This window comes from Psittacula echo (assembly GCF_963264785.1).
Source record: "Psittacula echo genome assembly, chromosome: 1".
Lineage (NCBI taxonomy): Eukaryota > Metazoa > Chordata > Aves > Psittaciformes > Psittacidae > Psittacula > Psittacula echo.
This window is the reverse complement of record NC_137735.1, coordinates 121308841-121325790: the sequence shown is the minus strand read 5'-3', so window position 1 is coordinate 121325790 and position 16950 is coordinate 121308841. Positions and strand designations below refer to the sequence as shown.

Genomic DNA, 16950 nt, shown 5'->3' with positions numbered 1-16950 from the left:
GCTTATTTTTACTGTGCATTCAAATCTTGCTGAGTTTATGTATGTGGCTTTTGCAATGGATTGTACAGCAAGAAACAGATACTAGGCTGGTTCCAAAAGCAGTATTGCTACATTATTGTGGCACTACGCCTAGTCTGGTAAGCCCTGTCTCGCACATGGCACTGACTTAAGTTGGCCTTACAGCTTTTGACTTCAAAATCAGTTCTGCATGTTGCTCAGGTGTTTGTCCTTGTTCCGTCACAAATTAGTATTAATGAAATGTCATATGTTCACATCTTGGACAGGTCAATAGGACTGGAATATGTGCTTCAGATCTTTCCTGAAGTTAAAAATCCTGTTCTTAGTGTCTTGTTTCATATCTCAATTCCTATGTTGTTCTCAGTGGGCAGCAATAAGACCAAGACATGGTGTTGACAGAGAAGAATATGTAAGTTGTTCCATATGAATATTGAAAGTTGCTTTCCTTCTATCTTTCCACCCTTGCTCCTATTCCAGGTTCCTGTGGGTGTGAATAATTCAATTTTGCTTAATGTTTTTAGAAGATATTCTAACACTGAAATACTCTTCTGGACCACAATGTTGCTTTTCCCTGTTCGCGTCTTTTTTTTTTTTTTTTTTAGCTTTGCAACAGGGTTGTAAGATCTTGCTGCCTCATTCTGCAATGTTTGTGCCTGTAGAAGATTTAAAGAACAGTCTCCAGGGTTTTTTTTTTTGCATTTTTGGCATAGCATTTAGAGTTGATCAGTTTTATTCCCTGGAACTTCATGGAAAATTGCCTTTCTTTTTCTTTTCTTCATTTCTTTCTTTCTTTTTTTTCCCCCTGTCTGAACTGAAAAAAAATACTCTTTTTAAAAAAATATTTTTTAAGACACCAGATTTATTTTTTTTGCTCACGTTGAATACTTTGTAGTGTTAATTTCCTTTTACCATTACTCTGATGCAGCAAGCAAATGTATTTGCAATACAAATTGTTTAAATTGTAAGTGTAGGGCGAGGGGAAACAATCATGTGAGTTAATGTTGTTCCATTTGCATAATCTGTTATTGTTAAAAAAGCACCCAAGTTTGTCCTAACCCAAGAGCCGTTCTCTAGTTAAAAAAAAAACAAACAAAAAAACCCAAACAAAACGGAATTGTAGAGGTTGTATGCTCTAGTTCTGTACACTTGGGTAGAAGTAAATACTAGAAGCTGTTCCGATCTGATTTGACAGCTTTCTGCTGCTATTCTTATCTACTCTTAGAAAATGATTTTTTGCTAACAGCCACTGTCAGTAAGAGGTCCCTTCTTCAGCAGAAAATGTAAATAGCTACTAGTGCAGTGAGGAAAAGCAGTTATAATACCGTGTAGTAAACTAAGTAAAGAAGCCATATTTCCCTCAGAAAAAAAGGGTGCAATAGGCCAGTATTTTCCATGGTGATTAATATTTTCATATCACTAGTGATGACTGGAGACAAAAGGAGAAGAAATATTTGAAGGTACGGCATTCTTCAAATATGCTTGTCATTAAAAGCTTAGATTATGCTGACAAGAAGCTGGACTGTCTTGTAACGCCTTTAGAGCTTTGTATTCAATAACTGCTGCTCTGACACACAACTTGTTAATCACACTTTTTTTATGCCTCCTGAGTAGTGTGTCTTTTAACAAGCATCACACTGGCATTTAAAAATACTTGGTGTCTTTGGAATTGCATTTCAGTGATTGGTGCATAAATTCTTTTTCTTATATGGAACTTGACAGTAAAACTCCAACTCATCTTTTGGCCAATAGCCCAAAATATCACACTGCACAGTAATTATTTCTTGCTCCTTTGGTTCATGTCCCTTCAATAATAATAAAATCACTCTTAAAGTGGTAAAAGTCTGACTCAAATGACACTGCAGTGAATACAAAATGCTGGTTTTGAAAAATAAGACTGAAAAGGGAAAGTAATTTCAGTGCACAGATTGCCATAATCCAGCAAATTTTAGAAATATAAAACCTGCTAATAATCATGCATGAAAATTTTTCATATGATCACTGTTAAGAAATATCAGTGCTATGAGCATAGCATCTGTAATTGGGTATTCACGACTTTGTTTCTATCTTAGTAATGAACTCTTCTTTAGCCTTTGAACAAGCCACTTTAATCTCGATTTTTCCCTCTGCAGTAGGCTTTGGATCACTTCTTAAAAATTTTGGTGATTCATTATTTTATTGCAACCTCTCCACTCTTATGACAGTATAATATCCCTAATAAGCTAGTTGCTGAATAATATCTGGATACATAGCCATTATAGTGATTCTTGGCGTATTTTTTAGTCAACTCTTTTAGAAGTAATTGTCAGAGAAACATAGCACCAACCGTCAATTTTCCCAGCACGTTTACCAGAACTTTCTGGCATTTAATCCTTTGACTGTAGGTTGCATGGAAAATTTCCTTGACTTCTATTACTGTTTTCAGGTTTGATCAGTAACTTAAGTTTGGCTATGTTTTTAAGAAGAAATTACTGTAAAGGTAGTATACCTTCTGTCAGTGTTATAAAATGTTTCCATCTATCAGTAATAACCCTTATCACAGAGGAAACACACTCAATAATGAAATGATCCTATATAAATAAAAACTAAAAGGTTATAATTATAATAATGAAAGAATTTTATGGATAAATGTTGAACAGAATGCTTCAGAGTTCTTGAAATAAATAGGAAATACTTTCTATCTGCCTGCCGCTCATAAAAGCTTTCAAAGAGAAAGCTCAACTGGTAGGTGAACTGCATAGAATTGTTTGAAAGATAAATAAAAATACTACTTTTTGAAAGTAGTGTAGGGATCTCTAAATGGGTGTTATTGTTGCTCTGAATGATTAGAAAGTGTAAAAGGAATGGCCATTAGTAAGTTTGGGAAACGGCCATAGTTATCTAAAGCAGTTGAACATGCACAGTCATCCCAGCCTCAGGAACAGTCTGGCTATGCTAAATATGTTTGAGAGCTGAAGGAAAGTGGTTTGCACTTCAGTTCAAAATCTAAATTTATTCTCCAGTGACAGTGTTCTTTCTTTCAGTTCTTCAATAGTGCTGTAGTTTCCTCTGAAATCCAAGTCACTGTGGGATATCTGCTTCTCTTTCAGCAGGATACCAGAAAGCCTGATATGCTTCCTTTACATATATAAAGGACTGGAAACAAGAATACTAACTTTTTTTTCCTTGAGTGTTGTCCAACAGCATCTCTTATCTGTGAATACTAAATAGCAAGGGGATAGGAAAAGAATCTGTTATTAATGACTAGCTAGACTTTATTTTTCCCTTTGCATATACTACGAATTTAAAGAAATAAACAATTTTGAGACATGGACTCTATTACTCTGTTTTGAGACTTGGACTCATCAGACTGTTATTTCTTCTCTTGCCTCCACTGAGGTGCTCTGCAAAATCATTCAACAAACTCAATCTATGCTAAAAACTACAGTGCAAAAAAAACCCCCACCCTGGTCAAGGAGGGCTTAGCTTTGGCAAGATGGGGGTTTTGTAGCATATCAAGTGAAATGGATTAAATTTGGTATTTTCTTTGCCAGAAAATTATGTTTTATTGTCCAGTTTGATTAAAAGTCAGGCCTTCAGTCCATAGTCGTGGTTCTTTGAAACCAGCCTGTTTTTTTTCAGAGAGAAAGAGTTGCTATCAGTTAGAGGAAAATGAGATTACCTGGGTTGGTTCTCAAGCTGAGCATGCCTGTTTAAATGTATTAGTCAGTCATCCAGTTGTTTCATTATTTTACTTTCTTTTTTTTCAAAATATATCAGCTGCAAAAATTTTCCCTTTACATAATGATTTTCACCATGGGCTACATGTCTTCATTTTACTGTCTGTAATGGGTTTCATACTGGTACACACTGAGGTCCCATTACATAAATCTTGTACAGGAGCTAACCTTTAATGTGGACAGGACAGTAATTTATACACATGCCTCTTTATACTTCTTTTGGCATGGTAAAATCCCAGTGTAGATAGATAAATACAAGTATTTTATTAATATTTCCAATACCCTTCCTTTGTAACAGGGAGCTTTATTAACCCTTAAGCTTGGGCTGTCATCGTTGCCACCCCTCACACATGCAAAAATGAGATGATGGCTGATGCAATTATAGTATGTGCAAAAGGCTTGCATATAGTTTTGGTTTAAATTACAGAAAAGATCACAAAACAGTGAGACTGAGTGCTCAATGTAATTTCCTTCTCTTTGCTTGGACATTCTAGCACACTGAACTTTTCTTTCAGTTCTTCAAACACAGAAGACATTTAGAATATGGACTGTTAAAGATGGTAGTTAATAATAAAGTCTTTAATTAGTTTCATTATTGGCAAAAAATGAAGGAGGTCATTTCATGACCTACCTTCCTCCCTGTCACCTATATTTCCGTACCAGTGTGGATATGTATTGGCTGGCAAGGCTTCACAGGCTCTGTCTTGCCTTAATAAGTGCTTTAAAACAAAATAAACAAAACCATGCAACTTGAAGTATTACGAAAAGCCTGCTTCCTGGATATGCACTAATTTCCCTTTTCCAAGTCTGACATACATTGTTTGAGCACTCTCACGATTCTCCTGGTTTGACAACGTAGCACTGATTTTCCCCTTTCTGTGGCTCCTCTGGCACCTTTCCAGGACACTGTCCTCTCTATTTCCCTTTCCTGGAAAGGAGCCAACATAATCCATCTACTGTCAGCTTTGAGGACCATGGTTGTCATTTCAGTCAGTGACGTGCACTCTTACATTTCTGCAGGAGGCTGGCTTACAACTCACATAATTTTGAACATGGGACATAATTTTAAACTGTGTCATAGATAATTTTTCTTAGAACTATGCCTGCTGTTTAAAAAATTATGTAATTTGACAGATTTAGTACATGATCACCTCCTTGCCTGAGTCAGTTTGGTGCTCTGAAGAGTTTCTCAGGGTTAATCCTGAGTTTTCCAGTGTGCTCAGAGCACTCTTTGTCCACTTGTATTTTCTGCTCCTTTGGCCTCCTCTCCCTTTCTTGCATGATTTATCGCCTCAAGAAAACACAGTTCCTTATATCATGAGAGTTTCTGTTCACTGCTTTGTTCCTGACCCTTACAAAGTTTCATGAAATGGTAACTTTATGGCAGTAACAGCTTACAGTGTTCACACACAGTGCATAGCTAACGAAGCTGTGCAAACAAAGGTGTGATCAGTCTCTGCTGTGTACAGAGCAGTGACTAGATTAGATGTTAAAGGTGCTACGATCTGTCTTTTCAAACAAACCTGGATCAGTTTATTCATCTGATACATGCCATGAGCTTCCCAAAAATCATTTTCACAGGAGGGATGGGCCTGGAGGGTGATATGTGCAGGAATTCCTTACAATGGTAATTCCACCAGAACCCCTGTGTCATGAAACACATGAATCAATCATGAGTCTCCTTTAACATCAGGATTTGCATTTAAATAAAAGATAATCTATGTTTATCAGTCTTTTATTAGCTTTCTGACAGCTGAAAAGTTATTTCTTGATGCGTTGGGGTGTGCCAGCACAGCTTGGAAGGCAGAAAACCTGTATTTTCAACAAGTTGTGCAGTAGTTTTAGCTTAACCAGAATGTCTTCATAAGAGTTGAAACATTAAACAAAACTGAACTGTACAAAATTGGTAAATGGGATGACCTATCCAGAACAATGCGTGTGTTGGTGTCTTGTTTGCTTATTTATAAAGGACATCTACAAAGTTGCAATGAGGTTGTGGTTTCCAATTTGAATCATTTTAGAGGTTCTGCATTATGAATACTTGCATTATGGACTTAATCTCGTTTACAGGATAGCTTTGTCTGAAGTATTTTCTTTCTCTTGTGGGGAAAGTGGAAGGACTGTCTATGCAGCACACTGGCTGCACTGAGGCAGGTCCTGGGAGATGTGAGTTGATACCTCCATCTGAGAGATGAGTGGCTGGGAAGCATGCTTCTTCCTGAACTTGTCTATTGACTAATAGTGAGCAAGGGCTATTCAGTAGAAAGTTTCTGTAATGTTATCCTGAAAATATTTTACATTGTTGATACATAAGTAAGAATAGTAAGGACGTGCTATTTCATCCTGTTGTACCTTAAGCAAAAGTACTGGCAAGAATTTTTTCATACAGTAGTCTGTCACATGTAGTGCATCAGTATGCGAGTATACCTGTAATTTTTCTTTGATGGCTTGCTTTATTCTGGGTGTTGTCTAAAAACAACATTAATGTGATATTTACTATTCAGACAGTTTAGGGAGCCCTCACACATTTGAGATTAGGTTCATTAAAGCTAATTGGATTACCAAAATCTGCAAGTATGTCCTAGGCTGAATGAGGAGTCCATACTCTAGACTAAACAGAGTAAATGGTAGTGCCTAAGAACACTTGACCCGCTGCTTAGTCTCATCTCTCAAGTTCATTGAGCTGACAGAGCCACTGTGCTATCCTTTGAGGAGGAGAAATTTATTTTCTGTAACATAGCAAGTGGAGTGGGTATATCAGGTTGTGATGCTGAGCATGGTAGTGTTATGCATTCATACCATTTGCATCACGGTTTCAAACCTAAGAAACAAAACTGAAGCACTGCCTGCCAAAAGTTAGTTGGTTCAGTACCCATGCTGACATGGTGTTCGATAGCTTTCAGAGCTCTGCATAGTTTTAAATTATTTTTTTCTTTCACCTGCTGTCATTCCAAAAGCCCTGGAATTGATCAACAAAGTGTTGAACACATGATATAAATAACACTCTTAATAAAAAGGGGAATAATATGTAAAAGTTAGGAGGTGGTAAATCTCTAATACAGTCTGTCTCAACATTACCACATACCTACTGATATGTGTATAAAATTCAGTGTATAAAGTAGATTAAACTCATAAATTATGGGTATATAGAAACCATTTATCACTTTAGGAAACAAGAAACAGGGCAGTTTGACAATTTGGCTGTTGAGTTAGCAAAATGAGGTAACTTGATCAAAATGTTTCTATTAACAAGTGGAGTTTTGAGGGGAAAATAATTGCAAATGATATGAATGAATTTATGACATATTTAAAAAGATAGAAGGAAAAATATAATTAGCTGTATAAACCATACTGCAGAACTTATGCAAAATCTATTCCACTTTTAAGGTAATAATTTTTAGCATTTACATGAACTTTTCTGTTTGCAAACTACTTAACAGACATGGTCTAATCGATCTTCTGATATATCTTCGTGAGAGATAGTGGGTCTTTATTGTAGAAAAGCTATCTAAAACACTGGCTCTTTTCATTGCTTTTTTTTGAACATGCAACTGAGCTTTCAGAATTTTTAGTGGGGAAACCTGTCATGCCTCTGTTAATGAAACTCGTTCCCCTCTAGAACAAAGTGATTGCCTGATGAAATGTGAGTGCTAAGGCTGGAGCATCACTCTACTTTATCAACTATTACCCTTGAAAGGAAAAAGCTGTAAGCTGCTGATGAAATTAATCTTTCAAGAAGGAGGAAAAGGTTTTGTTCTTTATAGCTATGGTTCTAATCTTTCAGATGTGAATGATATAACTAGTGCTATGCTCTTCATGCATTACCCAACAAAGGTAATTTGGAATATTTGGATGTTGGAAATTGTTGACTTCTGTTGCAAATCCATTTTTATTCTTTTTTAGTAGGATGAATTTTCCATCTAGAAACATTGTTCTTAATGTTTCAACTTATTTCTCATGAAATAAACCACTCTTAGAATTCCTTAGAAGGCTCAAAGGAATGTCAGATTTTACAGGGTTTTAGTTTTTTGGGTTTGGTTGTTGTTTTTTTTTTTTTTTACAGCTTTGCTCTCAAATGTGTTTTAGGAAGGATGACCCTTTAAGAAAAGTTAAGCACATAGATCAAAATATGAAATACATACACATATGTCAATGTTCCCACAATGTTTAAACTGTAAGGAACTTAGTTTTCTTGGCCCTCATTTTGTGAGAACGCTAATTATATGGGGAAATGTTCATTACATCTTTCTTCTGTATTGCAAGAACACCTTCTCTTTCTCCTTTATTTCATTCCTCAAAAAGTTATCATGCATCTGTGCTCCATTAGTGTCTAGCTGCATTGCTGCAGTAGGCACTCTGCAAACCAACAGTGAGATATAATCCTTGGCAGAAAAATCTTGTAATTAATGGATGAGTAACAGATGTCAAGAATACTAATAGAAAGGCATCAGGAGATGAAGCCTCCTGAACAACAAATCTGAATAACAGGCCAGTGGCAGATCTGTGAACACAATACACTTCTTTTAATTCCCGGTTTAGCACCTGTAATTTCAGCAGGAGGAAGCAGTCTGGTAACAGAAATCTATCTGTTTTCAAGGTATAAACCTGAAGAAAAAGAAATTTTCTTTCTATGCAAGCTACATACTACATTATGTTTATTTTTACTGAGGCATTCCCTGCTGTTTCACAAAATTCTCTTTAATTTTTGAATAGTCTGTAACCTTAGCGATGGTCTAGTGCCTTATGGAGGGCAATATGTGGCTTTCAGCCTTTAATGTGGAACTTCAGATAGATGGTAAAGCAAACAATTTGGTTAATAAAATACCTCATCTAGAAATATTGAGTGTAGATGCTAAGAATGAATAGAAAAACACACTTAGGCAAAGTTCTAAGAATATTCAATATTCTGTATGATCCCTATTACCATAGAGATGAGAGAGATTCACAACATGCTGCTGCACTTGATGCTGCCTACATTCTGATGATATTGCCACAGGGTGAGGTGGCAAAGTGAATGCTTGGAATTCATGACTTTCATACTGATAGCTGTAAAGTAGTAATTTATAGTGCAGAATGAAAAAGTGTTAAGAACAGATGGTAAAAAAAAGTGCCCTAAACTGGAAACCTGGATTGTCATGCTCTAGTAATGAAGTCCACATAAAAGTTAATAGCAAAAGACAGGAGGTTATTTTTTTGTTTGTTTTTATGCTCCAAACTTGTAGAAGTTAATCCAGCATTCATGGTGACAGCCCCATAAAACCTGATGCATAGTGTGGTCCAGGCCACAGGCATATTCCCCATGCTATTTTTTGTCACTTTATCAGAAGCATCACCTGGAAAGTGATAAAACCTTATCATTTTCAGAAAAGTTATTTTAGTTCTTTCAGATTTGACTCCATTCTGCTAGTAACAACTGAAGTAACTAATTTCAGGAAAAAAACCCAACAACCCCCTGAAAATAATACTGTGATGTAATTCTTGGAAAACATCACATGTCAAAGTGGGAAATGTAATTAGTACCGTTACCTTCTTGTTTTAAATTTTGTCATACTGTTCTAACCTGTTTTCTGCTGATTTTCCAACTCAACAAGCTTGTAATGAATAAAAACATAAAACTTTGCACCAACAGTAATGCAAATTTCAAATATTGGTGCTGTGACCATGAGGAAGTTATTAGTGTGCTGTACTGAAGAACTGAGTTATATAAAATGTGCATATCTTACTTGTAATTGACTTTCAAGCCTTGGAAGGGAAAAAAAACAAATGGAAAATCCTTTTGGACAATATTTGAAACAGGAAAATGTGTTCAAGAAAAGTAAAATTAGAATTCTTCCCCTTCAGTCATCATCCAAATAAATGCCATGTCCCTCAGGGATTGGTGTTGGGATCGGTCTTGTTCAACGTCTTTGTCGGTGACATGGACAGTGGGATTGAGTGTGCCCTCAGCAAGTTTGCTGATGACACCAAGCTGTGGTGTTTGATTGATACACTGTGGTTCGGTTGATACACTGGAGGGAAGGGATGCCATCCAGAGGGACCTTGACATGCTTGTGAGGTGGGCTGATGCCAACCTGATGAAGTTTAACCATGCCAAGTGCAAGGTCCTACAGCTGGGTCGGAGCAATCCCAGGCACAGCTACAGGTTGGGCAGAGAAGAGATTCAGAGCAGCCCTGCAGAGAAGGACTTCAGGCATGTTGGTTGATGAGAAAATGAACATGAGCCGGCTTCAGTGTGCGCTCGCAGCCCAGAAAGCCAACCATATCCTGGGCTGCATCAAGAGGAGCGTGGCCAGCAGGTCAAAGGAGGTGATCCTGCCCCTCTACTCTGCTCTTGTGAGACCTCACTTGAAGTATTGTGTGCAGTTCTGGTGTCCTCAACATAAAAAGGGCATGGAACTGTTGGAGCAAGTCCAGAGGAGGGCCACGAGGATGATCAGGGGACTGGAGCACCTCCCGTATGGAGACAGGCTGAGAAAGTTGGGGCTGTTCAGCCTGGAGAAGAGAAGGCTGCGTGGAGACCTCATAGCAGCCTTCCAGTATCTGAAGGGGGCCTACAAGGATGCTGTGTAGGGGCTCTTCATTAGGGACTGTAGTGACAGGACAAGGGGTAATGTGTTCAAACTTAAACAGGGGAAGTTTAGATTGGATGTAAGGGAGAAGTTCTTTATTGTGAGTGTGGTGAGGCACTGGAATGGGTTGCGCAGGGAAGTTGTGAATGCTCCATCCCTGGTGGTGTTCAAGGGCAGGTTGGATGAAGCCTTGGGTGGCATGGTTTAGTGTGGGGTGTCCCTGCCCATGGCAGGGGGGTTGGAACTAGATGATCTTAAGGTCCTTTCCAACCCTAACGATTCTATGATTCTATGGTAATGGCTAGGAGTTTCAACAGGATGCTTCTTTGGAGTTTTACAGCATCTGTTGGGCTCACATGCTTAATAATCTTTGAGTCTTGAAATCTAATGTCTGCAAAGTAAATGGGGGAACAGAAATACCTTTTTCATGAAGTTCAGAGTACTGATGGTTCAGGTGTAAAATAGTAGGGAAATACGGAGGAGCTGCACTGTTTATCAACCTGATGATGGTTTTGATGCCAATCAACATTACTTTCACAAAGTAGAAGCACCTCTAAAGTGTTGATAACCATGTTGGTAACTGTATTGATAATTACCATAGTTTCCATTCCACTTTTGCCAGGGATGCAGTGTTACCTCCATCTTCCCATTCTTTCATGTGGAGCGAGAGGAAATAAAAAATACTATTCAAAACCTTGCCAGATAAAAGCCTATTTTTGTCGTCATTTCATGTAGTTTGCAATTGTAGAGTATTTTTCAAAATTGCACATCTTTGTTCTTTAAGGGGTTTTATGTAAGTTAAAGTGGGCTGGTTCATATGTTTTTGCTTCCCTCTCTTGTCTTTTGTCCAGTATGGCAGGTATGCTTTCTTTTCAGAAGGGAAGATGGAGATCAGTTTTACTCAGAATTAACAAAGAAAGGCAAATGGTGTTTGTCTACTGAAGTTTAAACAGATTTTTTTTTTTTTAATTACTTTTCCCGTCTCCCTCTGTAATGGGAGCATGCCAGTATTTATTTACATTGCTGAAGAAATTGTTACAGCTCTGAAATGGGTTATTTGTTCAAATATCAGAGTCAGGTTTTTTGCTGTGCTAGTGGGTTTTTTTGAAGTCAAGGGTTCAGTTTCTGAACTCCCCCTCTATTGAGATTCCTGTGTTAGGGTTCCTTGTCATAAATGTTGCCCAGGACCATATTTTTCATGCCTGCTACATGGGAGCATAAATGCAATTGTGATAACAGAGAACAACAGATCTCTGGTATAAAAATATATTGAAGGCTTTTTTATTTTTGGACCAGCATCTCTTCATCCCTAAACTTTGTTTATGAAAACCATAGAGATGGTAATTGTTACACATTTAATTATTTTTCATAGATGAGTCAGCAGAAATGCAGAAGGACTGTCAAGAGAGGGAATGCAGCCTGGAACTGCTGTTATTAATTTCACAAGCTAAAGAATAGTAAATAATGCACAAATATTTGTAAAGCTCCATAGAAGTTTTCTTGGCTTGATGTGCATTTTCTATGAACTGATGTTGCTAGTTGGAACTGCTGACAAGTTGTTTGCAAATGACTTTGCTGTTCCCTAAACAACTTCAGTCTTTGTTCAAGTTCACCCCACTCAAGTAATAAACATTTTTAACGCATTCATCAATTTGTGTTTTAACTTTTTATTTTGTGAATGTCTGATTGATAGTTTAAGGTGAAAACAATATTACAAAACTTCAGTAATTTGTTGATGTGAATTTTGAATGTTGTGTATCAATTTTTTAAGCTTTGAGTCCTACATTTTCTTTAATCCGTTTTCAAGTGTTTGCTTCTAGGAAGATTTACAAAAGGCAGTGTTTGCCCTCTGGCATAACATGACAGGAAAGAAAGCATTTTCCTTTCCATTTCTATATCTTTTTAGAAGTTTACCAGGTTGTATTTCACTGACTTAAGAAGGGATTTTAGTTGGATTTTTTTTTCTCTCCATGTTTCAGTAGAGGTGTTCAGATACGTTCAGTAGGTTTTGAGCTTCCAAATAGATTTTATTGTGTTATTTTTCATAGATTATATAAGGGTGACATGGGGAAAGGAGAATCCTCCTGTAATACTTTGGCTTATCTTTGTTAACAATTATTTATTTATTTATTTATTTAAATCAAACTATTGGATCAAGAAATCAGCATACGTGCTTTTACATCACCTGAATACTTTTCTCTGAAACTTTGTTCCTTGTTATTTCCATTTCACTGAATAGCATATCATGATCCTTTATTCAGTAGATAGGGAAAGTTTTATTTGAATTAAGATATTTGCATGCATTCATTTCCATTTGTCATTTGTCTTCATAACTCAATTGCAAACTGAAAGTTCAACTGTTCCTTTAGCAAGAGAAAAGCTTCATAGATCCAGGCAGATTAGAGTGGACAGTGTTGTTCCTGCTTCACTGTTATTTGTCTTGCTCTGTTGAAGAATGAAGGTTAGAGAAGGTTTTAGATGCCAACCTGGTATTTTTCAGGCTTGTTAAATGTCAATTCTCAGTTTCAATGAGGTAGTTAAGAAATTAATCATGTTAAATTTGAAGCTGAAATTTGTCAGATTCATTTTCATTTTGAAAGCAATTAAATGACTGAGAACTTGACCTACTCTCACTGCAAGGTGGCATAAATGTCATCTTTAAAGTTTAATAGAAATCTAGTTTGATATGACCAAAATGATAACTTTTAAACAATTGATTATTTTCCTACTTAGTGCTACAGAATTTCTTCTGATGTTTATTTAAAATCTTCAGCAGCAAAACCCTTTTAAAATTATCTGTTTTCCTGCAAAGAAATGTAACTAGCACAGGGATTCTCAAACATTAAGAGATTTTTCAGTTTATAATGGCTTAGGATGCAAGATGATGGAATGGATTTAATTTAAAATGTTCCCATTTATGTTGATTATGATCTTTGGAAAAGTAGACAATGAAGTAGAGTTTGAATAGATTGACTGTTTTGTAGGTGTGTGAGATATGTGAATGTTACCTTTCTTCCCGTGGTAGGATGGAGTATTATTTCTCAAAGACCTGGGACTGGTTTGGTCTCATTGTTGGTGCAGAGTTAATTAAGCAGCAGTCAAAAAGTAAATATTACAAAGCTGTTTCATTCACAGCTTGACGTGAATAGGGGCTCCAACAGGAGAAAAATTGGACTTATAATTAAAGATTAAGTTGTGGTGTGTATATATATATATATACACATATGCTTTAGCATCTTCTGAATATTCTTCTGAATATACTTAATATATTCTTCTGAATATACCCTTTTGCAATTTCAGGTATTACAGATTTTATATGAAAAATTTATATAAAAAATCAGTGGAATAAAAATCCATTTTAAATTCCAGAATTATTGACCTAATTTCTTTTTCTTTTGAGGATTTAATTTTTAATTTCTCATAATGCACAGATGAAAACCAGCTGAGTGCTGAAATTCAGCTGAAGTCATAGGGTATGTTTCTAATAGGGATGTGGCTTCATTCAGGTATTACTTTGTTTCTGATTTTGAATGCGCACGTAGCTGGACCAATGTTGTTAACAGTTTTGCAGAAGTTTGTTTTGAGAGTATGGATTGAGAAATCAGGTGCCAGAGATGTAGCTACTAACTGTTTTTTTTTTTTTTTCATAAGGTTAGTTGTGTTCCTTAAGACAAAAGAAGGAGTGAATATTCTCAAGTAGCTGATGTAGCCTCTTTTCCATGTAGATCATCCTCTTTTTCTTCCCGTCATATACTAACAACCAAGAGGATGTGGCTGATGCAGATAATAGCTGTTGATAACTTATAGGGCTATGAGTATGAGCTCTAAAAATATTCATTTATTCTACAAAATGTTCTATGTAGCTTCATCTCCAGCCAGAACTAGGTCATTCGTCTAATTCTGTATTTAAATAGATGTGAAGATTTATACTAGGCTTTTATAGTTTGAGGAAGTAAAATACTCTTGGTTTTCATGTTTCTTTCAATGATAAATTGTGAAATTACTGTGGTTTATGTTTGCTGTTTTCTGCTACTATCACTTCTTCTAGTATATTACATTGTTAAATTAATCATTCACAGTTTTACAAGTTTTGACAAAAGTCTAAATAGAATATATTTAAAATGAAACCAGATTAAATATTGATGGATATTAAAAAGCTGGTGCAGATTATTTCACAGAATCTAAAATAAAGTATTGCTTTAAAACTTAAGTTGGATAAAAAATGGAGCATATAGCAAGAAGTGTGGATGAGAAACTAATACATTTAACAGTGTTAATAGGGTTTTTTTCCAGTCTTAAAAGATGAACCGAATCATTCTTCTATATGTCCTTTCACTTACTGAGCTTCAAAGTGGTTGGGAGCAAGTAACTATATGGCAAGGAATTGTTAATAGTAGTCCAAATGGTCATTTGATGTAATGCTCTTTTATGGGAGATCAGACTGAAAACAAAAGTTGCTACAGATTATATGGAACATACAACTACAGGAAATTGGATGGTCATGTACTGCAGAAGCAACATCAGAGAGTGTTTTCACAAATTAGTTAAAAAAAATCTGGGTTGGTTTTTCTTTTCTTACAAGTGTTAATGCTTATAAGCTGGGTAGTCACCTTAATTGCTGCTTCTGAATTTTTTAGCAGCTTTATTTTATTAAATGGGAGAATAATGGAACATTTGTGACTTTTATCAATTTAGTGATAAATACCTTCTGAATTATTTCTCGTCTTACGAAATACTAGTCTAAAATGAAGTGACTCACAGAAGAGAGAGTTTATTTTCTTATGGAAATACTGCATTATTTTTTTTTATTTGCCTTTACAAAATTTGTTGTGCACAGTTGGATGACATTATTTTTGTGACTCCTAAAAGGACTCCATCAGTTTTTTCCCAGTAATGATTCATTTATTCTGCTCAGAGGAAAGTGCTGTTTGCTGCTTTTTCTTCCCTATGGCGGGATGCTTCTGCAGGAGACCACAGCAGATTGAAAGCAATGCACTTTCTGAGGAAAAAAACATGTATCTGGAATAATTCTGAACCTATTTAGCAGTGTTATGTTAAAACTACAATGAAAGTTTGTATTATTCAGGATTGATACAAATTCCTGTAAAAAGATCGACTTGAGTAATTGAAGCAGTAGACTTTAACTGCTACTTGAGCTAATGTTTATACTTAGTTCCTCTGGAGGGAAGAATGGTTTGCCATATATTGTGTGTGGTGGAAAGGACATGCATCATCTTTCCGTTGTTTTTGCTCATAGAAAGAATACTTATGAAAGTAGAACTGTTTTATGAAACAACTTTGATGTATTCATAAGTATAATGTGGAGTTTTTGTAATGCGTACACACAGACTATAATTATAATGCCAGTTAAATTAGCTTCCTAAGTTATGAATAGCATGGGCTGTGTTTTCCATAAAATGTTACTTCCAGTTTCTTTTTTAAGTACAGGTTTTGTGCCACTCAACACAACTGCAAAGGAAACACATGTGGAGCCTTAAATATTTTTTACCTCAAGTCCTTTATAGATGAGATGTAAAAGCACATTGTATAACATAATAAATTGTATGGAAAGAAACCATATGCTTTCCAAGTAGACAAAAACCGCATTTTAGTGATCTGAATAGTATGTTTATATCCATATGGCGTGCTTTAATCCTGGTTACTTACCTAACCATTCTTTCAATTCCTGCATCATTTGTCAAATTTTCATACCTCAGTGAGAGCTGTGCCTGCTCTGGGAAAATTTGTTGCTGTTTAGAGTAGATAGGCTTAAAAAAAAAAAAAAAAAGCTAAAGCTATGAAGATGCCCCAGTTCCACATTTCACTCTGTGGATTTTTATTTAGAGGTGATATAAAATAAAACGGTCCTTTCCTTTCGCTATTGTAGTTTCTAAATCATAGAGACATATTTTGTTTTTAAAGTTCTTTTTCCCACCTGAAATCTATATGTACACAGAATGTATGCAGATCACCCTCTTGGAAATGTGAATCTCACAGTAAGATGCAGAGATCCAAACAGCCAGGGAAAAAAAAAAAAACAACCTCCCCTCACCTTCCATAAAAATAGTTTCTTTGTGGGGTTTGTCTCCCTGAGGAACTTCCTGATACTTGGATAGTCTGTCATGTGTAATTGGATTGTAGCTCTTTCTGAATACCGTTTTCTCCTCTTGACAGCATGGGGTAACCTTGGAAATGTTCTCAAGAGCCAGAGCAAGATTTCTGAAGCTGAAAGCGCCTATAGAAATGCCTTGTACTACCGCAGCAACATGGCTGATATGCTGTATAATTTGTAAGTATGTGTGGCTTTCCTGGGCTTGAATCATCTGTGAAAACTGTTGTGAACGGAGCTATTGATTTACTTGCTGGAAATGGAGATGATGTTATAGCTGTTGCTTTGTATAGTCATTTCATTAATTGTGCTCCTTAAACAGTGGAGTGGACAGGACCTTTTCTTGGTCAACTTTATTGTATATTCATGTGATGGATACGGAGAAGGTAAACTTACAAATCTGTTTGCTTTAAAAGAATTAAAAATCCCCACACTGAACAAAGTACAGATACATGAGCTGGCAACTGTAGCCCTCCATCTGTTTCTGACTCAGCTAAAATGCAGAAGTGTTATTTAGACTTCTTTTTCAAGTCTGAAT

At 36.1% G+C, this 16950-nt stretch overlaps 1 protein-coding gene across 1 annotated transcript in view; it reads left to right on the top strand.

Annotated features, from left to right (window-relative positions):
* The window catches only part of TMTC2 (transmembrane O-mannosyltransferase targeting cadherins 2), a gene marked incomplete at both ends in the record, with an annotated part of 256298 nt that overhangs the window by 156452 nt on the left and 82896 nt on the right, over nt 1-16950 (top strand). The window contains one exon of the mRNA XM_080638943.1: nt 16478-16592. Within this exon, the coding sequence (XP_080495069.1) occupies nt 16478-16592 (115 nt within the window). The remainder of the gene's footprint in view (nt 1-16477; nt 16593-16950) is intronic.